The sequence below is a fragment of the Euleptes europaea genome, chromosome 18, assembly GCF_029931775.1.
Source record: "Euleptes europaea isolate rEulEur1 chromosome 18, rEulEur1.hap1, whole genome shotgun sequence".
In the NCBI taxonomy this organism is placed as follows: Eukaryota; Metazoa; Chordata; class Lepidosauria; order Squamata; family Sphaerodactylidae; genus Euleptes; species Euleptes europaea.
In genome coordinates this window covers 21,097,230-21,111,812 of record NC_079329.1, presented here as the reverse complement: position 1 = coordinate 21,111,812, position 14,583 = coordinate 21,097,230, and the positions used below count along the sequence as shown (strand labels likewise).

Below are 14,583 nucleotides of genomic sequence, written 5' to 3'. Positions count from 1 at the left end.
CCTGGGCTCTGGGCTTCCTGTACTGACTGCGGCTGTCTCATCCGCTGCACACAGACACCCCAGCGAGGCGGGCTGGCTCCTTTTTGCTTGGCTGCTTCGCCGCCCCCTTAGCAAACAAGATGAAGGCACCCCTGCCCAGTGTCATCTGCAGGGCAGAGACGACGCAAACGTGTTTCATTCTCTGTCACTCGGTGTCTCGGCAGAACCTCTATTCTGAGGGTAAACGGACCAATATAGCTGCGCTATTAACATAGTGCCGTTTTTTTTCCAACCTCCAGAGTTGTCGCCTTCAGAACCTTTTTGAATCTTGTCCCTGGCCACCGCTTAAGCTCATTGCGCTCCCCCCCCTCCCAAACCCTCATCCTTCTCTGAAAAGACTCCTGAGGCCTGACTTGCAGCAGTGTCTTGCTGGGCAGGGTGATCTCCAGGATCAGAGGAGCATGCCGAATATATTAGGTGCTGGGAAACACAGGCAGGAAGTGTGCTGCTGCAGTCGTCTTGCTTGTGGGCTTCCTAGAGGCACCTGGTTGGCCACTGTGTGAACAGACTGCAGGACTAGATGGGCCTTGGTCTGATCCAGCATGGTTTTTCTTATATTCTTATGGAGGAGAGAGCTATTCATGGCTTCTAGTCAAAATGGATACTAGTAATGATGCATCCCTATTCTCTCCAGTATCAGAGCAGCAGGCCTGTTATATTAGGTGCTGTGGAACACAGGCAGGACAATGCTGCTGCAGTTGTCTTGTTTGTGGGCTTCCTAGAGGCACCTGGTTGGCTGCTGTGTGAACAGACTGCTGGACATGATGGGCCTTGGCCTGATCCAGCATGGTTGTTCTTATGTTCTTAATGGTGTCCCTATCCCAAAGGAATATGCTCAGTCCCGACAGAGGTAGCCTTCCTTGCGGCCTTCGGACCTGACCCGCGGGTCGCCGCTTGTGCCTTCTCTCCACAGGATGCGTCGGCGGGACCCTGGCAGCGCACCCAACTTGGGGGATCGAGTGCCTTACGTTATTATCGGTGCTGCCAAAGGAGTTGCGGCTTACATGAAATCTGAGGTGGGGTGGGGAAGGGAGAAGGGATGTGGCGGGCAATTGGGATTAAGTGTGGGGGTGCATATTCACTCATGTTTGTGCATAGCTGTTTATGTACAGATATTCACATCAAGGGCCAGGGGAGGGGCTGTGGCTCAGTGGTAGAGCATCTGCTTGGCATGCAGAAGGTCCCAGGTTCAATCCCCGGCATCTCCAGTTAAAGGGACTAGGCAAGTAGGTGATGTGAAAGACCCCTGCCTGAGGCCCTGGAGAGCCGCTGCTGGTCAGAGTAGACAATACTGACTTTGATGGACCGAGGGTCTGATTCAGTATAAGGCAGCTTTATGTGCTCATGTGATCTGGAGGGATGTCAATTATTAGCCCAGCAGTCTAGGCCAGAAATAGATCAGTCACTGGTATGCTTTGGGGAAGAAGAAAAAGTTGGTAGCTTTAGGTGTTAAGTGGGGGTCAAGGCTAAACTTGTGTTGCAAATTTTCAACCCCCCCTCCCCCCTCCATTTTTAGTGGGTTGGCTTAATGTCTGTAATAGGGCTCGTTTGGGTTGCATGTATGGATCTGTCTTCTACTGAGTCAGACCATTGGTCCATCAAGGGCAGTATTGTCTACTCTGACTGGCAGCAGCCCTCCAGGGTCTTGTGCGGAGGTCTTTCCTATCACCTACTACCTGATCCTTTTAGCTAGATATGCCAGGGACTGAACCTGTGGCCTCGAGAACCAGTGTCGTCTAGTGGTTAGAATGTCAGACTAAAATCTGGGAGATCCGACTTCGAATCCCCATTCTGCCATGGAAGCTTTCTAGGTAACCTTGGGCCAGTCTCGCACTCTCAGGCTAACCCCACCTCACAGGGTTTGTAGGGAGAATAAAAATGGAAGAGGAGAAGAACGTTATAAACTACTTTAGGTCCCTACTGGGAGAGAAGCGCATCAATGAAGATAATTCTTCATGCAAAGTAGTTGTGCTACCACTGAGCCACAGCCCTTCCCATATCCAGTCCTAGGGAGGTGATTCAGCCTGCTTTTTCAGTTGATCGTACCCAATTTCCCTCCTTTGTACAACCCACATGGTTTTGCACATGCAAGACAGGGCCCCTGATCCCCAGGATAGCCTTTTGAACACATGAACACATGAAGCTGCCTTATACTAATCAGACCCTTGGTCCATCAAAGTCAGTATAGTCTACTCAGACCGGCAGCTGCTCTCCAGGGTCTCAGGCAGAGGTCTTTCACATAACCTACCTGCCTAGTCCCTTTAACTGGAGATGCCGGGGATTGAACCTGGGATCTTCTGCATGCCAAGCAGAGGCTCTTCCACTGAGTTACAGCCCCTCCTTTTGAGGTGGTCAGAGGCAACCCTTCCTCTCTTTCTCACAGCGTTGGATTCCACTGCACGATTTATCCGATGCTGTGTGAATTTGTGCAGAACTAGATCTCATCCCGTTCTTAACTCTTGTCCTTTTCCTTCCTGCTCTCTGCTGAACTGATAAGTTTGAGACAGAGGTTGAGTCTCCAAGCAGATGGCTTTTTCTGTTGTTGTTGCCGTGAAGTCACAGCTGACTTATGGCAACCCTGTAGAGTTTTCAAGGCAAGAGATGTTTGGAGGTGGTTTGCCATTGCTGGCCTCTGCAGTCACGCCCTGGTATTCCTTGGAGGCCTCCCATCCAAATAGAAGAAGAAGAGTTGGTTTTTATATGCCAACTTTCTCTACCACTTAAGGAAGACTCAAACCGGCTTACAATCACCTTCCCTTCTCCTCCCCACAACAGACACCCTGTGAGGTAGGTGGGGCTGAGAGAGCTCCAAGAGAGCTGTGACTAGCCCAAGGTCACCCAGCTGGCTACATGTGTAAGAGTGGGGAAACAAATCCAGTTCACCAGATTAGCTTCCGCCACTCATGTGGAGGAGTGGGGAATCAAACCCGGTTCTCCAGATCAGAGTCCATTGCTCCAAACCACCGCTCTTAACCACTACATCACGCTGGCAAGGGTCAGGGCTGAGAGTGTGTGACTGGCCCAAGGTCACCCAGCAAGCTTCCATGGCATGAGGGGGGATTCGAACCTGGGTTTTGTGGTCCGACACTTAACCACTCCACCATATTGGCTCTCTAGGCTGGTGGCTGGAATCCTTTTATTTATTTGGAACGGCAGAGCAGATCTCTGAGTGGTCTGCATGCCCTGAGTGGTCTGCATGCCTATCCCTCTCAGTTGCTCTGTGTTCCAGTCCAAATGCCATTTCTCTTTGAGGGCTCCGTGATGGACTGGATCTCTGAGGCCAACCTGAATTCCCCACATTGTCTTTGTGTGCATATGTGAGTGCTCACTGGTGCGCCTGCACACACGCAACCCTGTTGCAGTAAAGCTTCCAGTTTGCAGCCGTCCAGGGTGGAAGTGATTGGGCAACGACCCTCCAGAGGAGGACGAGAGTCCCGCATGTGGTCTTCCGCGATTGCAGCATTTCTCTCTGCTCCAGCACCACTTCCTGCTCACGTTGTCCTTGTTTCTTCAGGATCCGATCTACGTGTTGGAGAACAACCTGCCCATTGATACCCAGTACTACCTGGAGCAGCAGCTGGCCAAGCCGCTCCTACGCATCTTTGACCCCATCTTGGGAGAGACGAAGGCGCAAAACGTTCTGCTGAGTGAGTGCGACACCTTTCCTCCGGCGTGCCGCTGGGCTCGGCTTCTACACCGGGGAGCAAGGAGTGGGGGAGACGTGTCCCCAGATCGCACCTTTCTTGACCGGCGATGTAATCTGTCCGGATGGTCTACCATCACCTGGTTCCGTGCTCACAATTGCCAGTGCAGAGAAAATCTAGACATTGCCTTAGAATCGTAGAAACCTAGAGTTGGAAGGTGCCATACAGGCCATCTAGTCCAACCCCCTACTCAATGCAGGAGCAGCCTAGAGCATCCCTGACAAGTGTTTGTCCAGCCTCAAAGACTGCCAGTAAGGGGGAGCTCACCACATCCCTAGGTAGCGGATTCCACTGTTGAACAACTCTTACTGTAAAAAAAAAATTCTCCCTAATATCCAGCCGGTACCTTTCCTTTTGCAATTTAAACCCATTATTGCAAGTCCTATTCTCTGCCAACAGGAACAGCTCCCTCCCCTCCTCTAAGTGACAGCCCTTCAAATAAATGTCCCCCCTCAACCTCCTCTCAAAACAGGGTACTGTGGAGAGAGAGAGAGAGCCCAGTTTCCCCCTTTGCCTTTTGCACTTTTAGTACTGTGCCTGCCTTTTATCAAGCAATGATTCACCCTGCAGTTGTTAATCTTCCCCACCACTCTTCAGGCAGGTTTTTTAATTTTTTTTTTACATTTTATGTTTAAATTGCTGCTTGTGCATTTGATCTGTCAGCTTTAAAAGATTATTCAGCTGTTTTCTCTTTTTGCTTCGAGAGGGACTTTATGATGTCACAAGCCCCTCCTGGCCAATCAGCATAATGCACAGCCAGCTTCTTTGGCAGACTGGTTTCCCCTAAGAGGGGGGAAAACGAGATTGCGTATCTGACCACAGCCTGGCGAATGCACTTCCCAGAGCGTTAAGCTCTTCTGCCTCGGCATCCTCACCAGCTCGTGTCTATAATGGCAGAAAGACCAGAACACGTGTTCACACCCGGAGCACCAAAGGGGTGGCCAAAACATTTTAAAGTGCCCCCCCCCCCCCGTCTCCATGAAGTGGTCTCCAGGGGTTGCCCAAGGGTGATTCTCAGAATGGGGCAGACGAAGAAGAAGAGTTGGTTTTTACATCCCGATTTTCTCTACCTTTAAGGAGTCTCAAACCGGCTTACAATCTCCTTCCCTTCCTCTCCCAACAACAAACCCCTTGGGAGGTAAGTGGGGCTGAGAGAGTTCAGAGAGAATGGTGACTAGCCCAAAGTCATCCAGCAGGTTTCATGTGGAGGAGTGGGAAATCGAACCCGGTTCTCCAGATTAGAGTCCACTGGTTAAAAGCGGTGGTTTGGAGTGGTGGACTCTGATCTGGGGAACCGGGTTTGATTCCCCACTCCTCCACAGGAGCGGCGGAGGCTAATCTGGTGAACCGGATTTGTTTCCCCACTCCTCCACATGAAGCCAGCTGGGTGACCTTGGGCAAGTTACAGCTCAGTTAGAGCTCTCTCAGCCTCACCTACCTTACAGGATGTCTGTTGGGGGAGGGGAAGGGAAGGTGATTGTAAGCCGGTTTGAGTCTCTTAAGTGGTAGAGAAAGTCGGCATATAAAAACCAACTCTTCTTCTTCACTACACCATGCTGGCTCTCTTCTTTGTTGTGTTTTGACTCTACCTGGACTTTAATAAGGAAATGAGGGGGTTATGTCCAGGTATGAGCCACACCTGCAGATGAGGAGGTGAGAAAAATGGGAGGGGACACCACAGCCTCCCCCCACCCGGTTTTGGCAGGAGGAGAGATTCTTCCAGGCTGACAAACCCTTCACATGAGCCGAGGGTGACAAGTCCAGGTTCTGAGGGCTCCGACTAGATGGCAGGGGGTGGGTCTATAATGGAGGCCTCTCTAGAGTTAGCAGGCTCCTTCTCAGAGGATGCTGTATGGGGAACTTTGGATATTGGCTGTATTCTTCCCCGGTTGAAGGGGTGTGTGGCAAGAGTGGAGTCCTGACCCCTTTCTGCTAGAGCGCGTGGAGGATGGGGGGAATGGAGCGCGGTTGACCCCTTTCCACTTCCCTTCCTTGCAGAGGGGGACCACACCCGCTGCAAGACTGTGCTGACGGCCAAAGTTGGGGGGCTCATGGCTTTCGCCACCAAGCGAAGCACCTGCATCGGCTGCCGGGCGGTGCTCAGCCACCACGGTGAGATCCTGTCTTGTGTCCATCTTGCCTGGTCCGGTCTTGAACACCTGAAGCTGCCTTATACCGAATCAGACCCTCGGTCCATCAAAGTCAGTATTGTCTACTCAGACCCGCAGCAGTTCTCCAGGGTCTCAGGTAGAAGTCTTTCACATCACCTACTGTCTGGGCCTTTTAACTGGAGATGCCGGGGATTGAACCTGGGACCTTCTGCATGCCCAGCAGAGGCTCTACCACTGAGCCACGGCCCCTCCCCATGGCTCTCCAGGGTCTCAGGCAAAGGTCTTTCACATCACCTCCTTGCCTAGTCCCTTGAACTGGAGATGCCGGGGATTGAACCTGGGGCCTTCTGCATGCCAAGCAGATGCTCTACAAACTGAGCCACGGCCCCTCCCCAGCCTCTTACCGAAATGAGTGCCTTCCCCCCCCCCTTGGCTTCTTAACAGCACTGTGTGTTGTAAGTTCCTATTGCCAGAACTTGCCACAGAGCGTGAGAGAGAGAGAGTGTGTGTGCGTGAGCTGAGCTTCTGTAACCAACAGGAAACCCCTCTAATAGATTAGCACACACAGATCTTGACCTGCACAACGTTTCCTCCCCCCCCCCCCCGGTTCTTCATCTCTCCACAAAATGCCCTACTCCACCACACTTATGCATTTTGTAGAATGCGGGCTGAAAATTGAGATGTCTGAGATGTTTAAAACAGGGGCTGGCTTAGCAGGACTCGGGACCTCTCTGGTAGAGAGTGATTCCTAGGGGTTGGCATTGGGAAGGGAACACGGGTTCCAGGGGCCTCTGCGGGAGCATGCTGGTGTCTTCCTGAAACTTTGATCTGCATCAAGAGTTCACTTGAGGAAGGACTGTGCTTGGGACAGGCGTCCTCCCCCCCGCCTCCATCTCACAATCCTACCAAGCTGCAAATGAGTTCGCAATGCGCCAGGAATTAATGGCCGAAATGGCTGGATGAATACCTTCAGGTGACTCGAGCCAGTGAGCCAAACCACCTTTTAGAATGGAAAGCCAGACATTTCGGGATCGCTGAGCCCAAACAGAGATTAGCCACTCCTGAGCATGAGTGCCATCCATCCAGCCAATCTTTCTGCACCAGATGTAACTCTGTGACACCTGAGGGTTCATTGGTGGCTGTTCTGCAGAGTTGGCATGGGGAGAGGAACCCCAAGGTCCTAAATGGGGTGGAGAGGAACCCCAAAGCCCTAAGTGGGGGGTGGGGAGAGAACGACAGATGTTTACTGATTTGCTGTTTTCCTTCCAGGTGCTGTCTGCAAATTCTGCTTAGGCCGCCAGTCTGAGCTCTACCAGAAGGAGGTGAGTGGCTCTGTGGGAAGGGCTGGTGGAGTCACCAGCAGCCAGTGACAGCTATCCAGCGAAGGATTTTGGGAGCCCGGGAGCCCTCCGTTTTCTGTACAAAGTGAAGAATCTTATTTATTTTATTTATTATTAATTTATTTTTCGGATTTGTATCCCGCTCTCCCCAGCAAGGGCCCAGGGCGGGTAACATCATTAAAACATCACATACAACCCAATAAAACAATAAAAGGTAAGGTAAAGGTAGTCCCCTGTGCAAGCACCGGGTCATTCCTGACTTATGGGGTGATGTCCAACCTTTACTAGGCAGACTTTTGTTTATGGGGTGGTTTGCCAGTGCCTTCCCCAGTCATCTTGCCTTTACCCCCAGCAAGGGATAAAATGTACTCATTTTACCGACCTCGGAAGGATGGAAGGCTGAGTCAACCTTGAGCCGGCTACCTGAACTCAACTTCCGTTGGGATCGAACTCTGGTTGTGAGCAGAATTTGGGACTGCAGTACTGCAGCTTACCACTCTGCGCCACGGGGCTCCTTAAAGCAATAAAAGCAGCGATAAAATCCTCAAACCCCCATAACAGACCCCATAATAAAGATGGCACGTAAATCACTAAACTGTGGGCACTGTACAGGTGGCACCCCTTCTGCTCATGTTGGAAGGGGGGAGGAGGCCAGTCGTGATGGTACTTCCTGGTGGAATAGCTCTGTCTTACAGGCCCTACGGAACTCTTTCAGGTCCTGCAGGGCCCTGATGTTGCTCAGCAGAGCGTTCCACCAGGACTGAGAAAGCCTGGCTCTAGTTGAGGACAGCTGCACGCCCTTAGGGCCAGGGACCACCAGCAGATTCTTGTCGGACGATCGTAGTGTCCTTCGGGGGGTATACCAGGAGAGGCTGTCTTGCGAGTTATGGGGCGAGACCCTGGAAGTGGTGGGTATTCCTGGGAGGAGGATGAGACTGGGAAAGCGAAGCGCAGACGGGATTTAAAAACAAACAAACGGCATCAATAGCAGCCCAATGTCGCGGGCTCTGCCATCTGCCTCTTCCCCCCCCTTCGATAGGTCGCCCATCTGAGCTCCCTGGAAGAGAAGTTCTCGCGCTTATGGACGCAGTGCCAACGCTGCCAGGGCAGCCTGCACGAGGACGTGTTGTGTACCAGGTGAGGACCGGGCCGCCCACCACACCCTCGCGGAGCAGCCCCGGCTCCTGTCCCGTTCCCACGGGGACAACTGGGCTAAAATATGGCTTTACACCACCCCACTATGTTTATGCCTGCTTATCAGACCCGTCCGAGATCAGCAAACAGATGGCTCCCACAGGGAGGCACGGTGGTGGGGGTACCGCCCGAACCCATTTTATTGCCTTTATAAATACTGCACCTGTCAGGAGGCTGTGGGGAACAGGGAGAGACCCAGCCCTTCTGCCCCGGCTGGAAAGATATCGACTGGGTCACCCAGGTTCTCTCTGGAGAGAGAGGAGGGAGGCCTGATAACCTATAGAGAGTGGGGTGGGGAGGCTGGTTCTGCTCATGCCGGCAGATCGAGGTGGTAGAATAGACTGGACCACTTCGGACAACAGGCAGGATGTACCACTTTGGAAGATATTATCTTCGTCAAATATCCCTTGTTAGCTGCTATCCATTACAGCTATCCTGTGTATCAAGATGATTTTTATATAAATTTTATTCTTTCTGTAGTTAATGTTTCCTTTATATACCTATTGGTCGTGAATTATAATAATAAAGAACTATAAGAATATCCCTTGTGCATACAGAAGTGTGGGAAAGGGTCCGAGCTAAGGTTGCCAACTCCAAGGGAGGACATTCCTGGAGATTTTGGGGGGTGGGGCCTGGGAAGGGTGGGCTTTGGGGAGGGACTTGCGGGGGGGGGTTGTGATGCCATAGAGTCCACCCTCCAAAGAAGCCATTTTCTCCAAGGTTACTGATCTCTGTCGCCTGGAGCTCTGTTGGAATTCTAGGAGTCAAAATGAATACTAGTCATCATGCATATCTACTCTCTCCCGAATCAGAGGAGTATGCCTATTATATTGGGTGCTGTGGAACACAGGCAGGATAATGCTGCTGCAGTCGTCTTGTTTATGGGCTTCCTAGAGGCACCTGGTTGGCCACTGTGTGAACGGACTGCTGGACTTGATGGGCCTTGGTCTGATCCAGCATGGCTTTTCTTATGAGATCTACTGGCTCTACCTGGAGGGTGGCAACCCTAGTGCTAGCTCAGGCCATTGCCAGCTGTGCTGTCCCCCCTCCCCATGTTTCTTTTTGTTAGGAGAATCGTTTTAGAGAATGTGATTATAGAATCATAGAGTTGGAAGAGACCACCAGGGTCATCTAGTCCAACCCTCTGCACAATGCAGGAAATTCACAACTACCTCTCCCCCACACCCCCAGGGACCCCTACTCCATACCCAGAAGATGGCCAAGATGCCCTCCCTCTCATCTTCTGCTTAAGGTCATAGAATCAGCATTGCTGTCAGATGATTCTGCAGGATGCGTACACAACACGTCAAATACTGAGGATGAGACTTGGGTTCTCTTTTTCTTTTCCAGCAGGGGAGCCCCAGTCTCTTGTTCTCCTAGTCCACCACCCCCAGCATCCCCTGCTCTTCTGCCAGCCCCATAGAGTTTGCCAGCTCTTCGGTCTCGCCTCACCCTGAACTAACAATCCTCTTGTCCCCGCAGCCGCGACTGCCCCATCTTCTACATGCGGAAGAAAGTGCAGAAGGACCTCGACGATCAAGAAGCGATGATCTCACGCTTCGGCCCCCCGACGTGGTGATGCTTCCTCTGCCTCTTTTGGGAATGGACTGAAGCTCTCCCCCCAGTCCGGGCCGGAGTGCGGCCGGAGCTGTCGTGGGGGAAATTTATCCTTATCGCGGGACGCCAATCAAAGCTGTGCCTCATTGTGGCCGTGGCTCCTGGAGCCAGGATTTAGGAGCCGGGAAGACTCTTGAGTGTTGCGGGAAGGGATGTCGTGCTCAGCACATTACAGTTCCCTGGACTGAACGATTGCATGGACTTGTCTTTGTAGTATGAGTTTCTACAAATAAAAGTTTTCCTTATTTTTTACCCCTGGATGTTTGAAACTTATTTGGGGAAAACAGACAACGCAAAGGGAAGGAAAAGTCGAAAGGGCAAAAAAAGGAAATGCTTATAAACTACCGTTGACATACAAAAAACAAGCCATTTTAATGCACCATAAAACCAGATTAGCATCCACCGCTCATGTGGAGGAGTGGGGAATCAAACCCGATTCTCCAGATCAGAGTCCACCGCTCCAAACCACCGCTCTTAACCACTACACCACGCTGGCTCTCCTTAAGTATGGCCTTGGGGGCTGTAATACCCACCGTAGGTGGTAGCAACTGGCCATTTCTATCCATCTGTCCTAGTACATTCTTATCCCCCCTTTCCTCCAAGGAGTTTGGGGGCAGTATACATGGTTCTCCTTTCCCCATTTTATTCTCACAACAACTCTGCGGGATAGGTTAGGCTGAGTGACTAGCCCGGGGCCACCCAGCATGGTTGAGTGGGGATTTAAACTTGGGTCTCCCTGATCCTACTTCCAAGTAACCGCTACACCACACTGTCTCATGCCCACGCTTGCCTAGCCAAGGCCTTCCCTGCAGTCCCCAAGGAGAGCCAGTGTGGTTAAGAGTGGTGGTTTAGAGCAGTGGACTCTGAACTGGAGGACCAGGTTTGATTCCCCACTACTCCACATGAGTGGCGGAGGCTAATCTGGTGAACTGGATTTGTTTTCTCACTCCACATGAAGCCAGCTGGGTGACCTTGGGCTAGTCACACTCTCAGCCCCACCTACCTCACAGGGTGTCTGTTGTAGGGGAGGGGGAGGTGAGGTGATTATAAGCCAGTTTGAGTCTCCCTTAAGTGGTAGGAAAAGTTGGCATATAAAAGCCAACTCCTCTTGTCACCACACAGCTTGATGGAAAGGCACCCATTGGGGCCAGGAAGGCTTTTAATATATTTTTTATTACATAATACCGTTTGCTTTATGGAAGATTTGGTGGTAATCCAAAGAAAATGAATTTGTGATTAACAGACATGATGAGCTGAATTGTCTGGAGGAAAAGACATGCATGAGTTAAGTATGGGACAGACGGAGCCAAGATTCTTGTATTTCCTAAGGGAGCAATTGAGTAGGATGTTGCTGCTTGTGGGTGGGGGAAGTCCTCTGGGCTCCTGAGTCCAATTTCAGCTTTTCAGCAGAATTGTAATCTTGGTCTTTCTCTGCAGGTTCTGCCTCTGTGTGTGTGTGTGTGTGTGTGTGTGTGTATGGGGGGTTAGCAGGCAGTGATTTGGGGAGGGGCTGTGGCTCAGTGGCAGCAAAAGGTCCCAGGTTCAATCCCCGGCATCTCCAGTTAAAGGGACTAGGCAGGTAGGTGATGTGAAAGACCCCTGCCTGAGACCCTGGAAAGCCACTGCCGGTCTGAGTAGACAATACTGACTGATGGACCAAGGGGCTGATTCACTATAAGACAGCTTCATTTGTTCATGATGCGCATGGAAGACCAATCATGGGCTAAAACTTAGAGACCTGCCTGGAATTCCAAATCTGACAGTTTTCCCCTGGCCATCCTGTGACTCAGAGTCTTGCTTTACTTCCGGACAAGTTTCTTGTCCTCATGGTTGGACTTCGAGGTGATATTCCAAATACAGCGAAGCATTACAAGTTGGATTTCTGGTCCTAGGATAACACAACTTTCACTTGGCAGAGATCGCATTGCATTCCAAGATTCTCGGGTTGCTATCTGTATCTGTACTACCCTCCCTGTGTTCCCTTAAACCTAGTTAGTTTTTACTCCCTCCCCCCTCCACTGCAACCCTGAGATAAGGAAACCCATAAATTATTCCTAGTGCTACTTACCGCTGACTGCTTGGTGTAGCCCAGCTTTTTGTAGCCCTTCTTATCAACAAACTGCGCTACCAAAATACTGAAAATATATGCTGTTAACTCAGAGGGTTAGTATGGGACGGTGGTTAGTATAGTGGTTCCCGAAGTGGGTGGTACCACCCCCTGGGGGGCGGTGGAATTACCTAAGGGGGCACTAGGAGGCAAGGGGACGGAGGGGGGGCGCAAGAGGTGGGCCCTTTCAACTTAGTGTTGTTCACTAATTTACAATAGATCAAGTTATGGCACCACGCTGGCAAATTTGGTGGAAACTATCAGGATTTTTTTCCCAGACTTTGAAGAGCTGGTACCACTGGATCAAGTTGAATACATTTCAACTAAAAAGTTTTAATTTGATTTTGAATAGATGTGCAATTAATTGTTACTGTTGTGAAATTTTATTGTTATTATTTTCTTTAGTGAGTCATGCAAACCCTTATTTTGAATAATGCTTTTTATAGGGTAGGGGGTGCTAGGGTTGAGTTTGTGGAACCAAGGTTGGGGGGTGGCCCAAAAAGTTTGGGAACCACTGGGTTAGTGTCTCAGGCTAGTCTCTGGGAGCTGGTGGTGGAAAATGCCATCAAGCCGCAGCCAACTTAGGGTGACTCTTATAAGGTTTTGAAAGTGTGAGACAAACAGCGGTGGCATGCCATCACCGGCCTCTGCATAGCAAGTTTGGATTCCTCAGTGGTCTCCCATCCAAGTACTAACCAGGGCCAGTCCTGCTTGTTCCCTCCCATTGAGCTTCTGACTCATGGCAACCCCATGAACGAAAGTCCTCCAAAATGTCCTATCTTTGACAGCCTTGCTCAGATCTTGCAAATTGAGGACTGGCTTCCTTTATTGAGTCAGTCCATCTCACGTTGGGTCTTCCTCTTTTCCTGCTGCCCTCAACTTTTCCTAGCATGACTGTCTTTTCCAGTGACTCTTGTCGTCTCATGATGTGACCAAAATACGATAGCCTCAGTCCTGCTTAGCTGCTGAGATCTGATGAGATTGGGCTAGCCTGGGGCTATCCACGGATTCAAATCCCCACTTACTCATCAAGCTTGCTTGGGTGACCCTGGGCCATCCACCTTAGCCTAGCCTACCTTGCAGGGAGGTTGTGAAGGGAGAGCCATGCACGCTGCCTCAGTGGAATAAATACACACTAGGTAGGTTTCTATGACAAAGAGGCCCAAAAGATACCACTTCCAATCCCAGCTCAGCCAGGATTCATTTGGACAACTTTCCCACACGCAGACTCAGTTCCCCGACTGCGAACTGGAAATATTTTTAATCTGTCTCACAGGGCGATTTCGAGGACTGTTGGGAATTGCTATTCAGCACTGCATTTGCACAACAATCCTTAAGAATAGTTTTCAGGTATTGGGGGTAGAGGTATTGGGGTGGGGGGCGTTCTGGCTGCAATTTTTGACCTCTTCCTTTGGATTACTCACTACCTGCTTTCTGCTTGTAATGCTGCACGACCCTTTCTCCTTCTCCATCTTCCTTACCCGCCTTGGTGAGGACAGTTATCAGTTATCAGATTGAGTAAGGGGCGTCAGAAAGGTGACAAGTGACTTGGGGGAGGGAGACCTCTCTCAAGGCACTTTTTTTGTTCCCTCCCATTGAGCAAGGGCCCTCCCCCAGGCTGGATGGATCCAGAGCCCCGGGAGGAGATAGTGAAGGAAGGTGTTTGCCGAGATAAGTCTGCAGATTCTTTTGCAAGTGAGGAGGGATGGTCATTCATGTGAGCTCCCCCATGAGCCTGATGCAAATCTAGGGGAGGCTGTGGGGTTGGGGAGGGAGCAGTACAGGATCCTCCCCCACCTCTGGAGTCGGTTTAGCAAATCGTGCAGAGTAACCAAGGAAGCAAAATCAGCCTGGTTACCCCCTCATGGCATAAAACCGGACGGCTGAGAATCCATTTCTTATACTGCGTGCAGTCCTGGGTTTCTTGGGCCTGGGTTCGAGATCTGCCTCGGGTTTTTCACGTGCGTTTTTTCACTCCACCGGCATGAGCTTGTTCAGATTTTTTGCTTTGCTAATAATATACGCGATCTGGGAGGGCAGGCCCAGTTTCCAGGTCCCTTATCTCTCCTGTAATTTGTACTGCGCTTAAGCCGCCCCCCTGCCCCAAGCATGTTGCATAAACTTGGCCTTTATCCTTTGCTTGTCAAATGATTTTATTTAGGAAAAAATATATACTGTATATGCTGCCTCTCCAGAGACCCACTCCAAGAAGCTCACAAGGTAAAAACACACACTTACCATGAAAATTATTTTTTAAAAGAAGGATTATCCATATTGGCAAGGGCATAAAAATACAACAAACCAGACAAGTTGCTAAATTTTGCCTCGGGAGATGTATGACTCGGGGGAATGATAGTAAAGCCGTTGTAAAGCTGTAGACTTTTATTCTTCTGTTGTTTTGAATCATTGTTTTAAATCTGGAACTTTTGTTGAATCTTGTTATAACTTTTGTTATACTGGTCAAAGTGCAA

The 14,583-nt window shown here is 50.6% G+C and overlaps 1 protein-coding gene across 1 annotated transcript in view; it reads left to right on the top strand.

Moving 5' to 3' along the window:
* The window catches only part of POLD1 (DNA polymerase delta 1, catalytic subunit), a 34,135-nt gene extending 24,128 nt beyond the window's left edge, over positions 1-10,007 (top strand). The window contains exons 22-27 of the mRNA XM_056863793.1: positions 953-1,055; positions 3,554-3,686; positions 5,742-5,855; positions 7,124-7,176; positions 8,234-8,331; positions 9,871-10,007. Of these exons, the coding sequence (XP_056719771.1) occupies positions 953-1,055; positions 3,554-3,686; positions 5,742-5,855; positions 7,124-7,176; positions 8,234-8,331; positions 9,871-9,967 (598 nt within the window). The 3' untranslated portion in view covers positions 9,968-10,007. The remainder of the gene's footprint in view (positions 1-952; positions 1,056-3,553; positions 3,687-5,741; positions 5,856-7,123; positions 7,177-8,233; positions 8,332-9,870) is intronic.
* Positions 10,008-14,583: the final 4,576 nt, after the last annotated feature.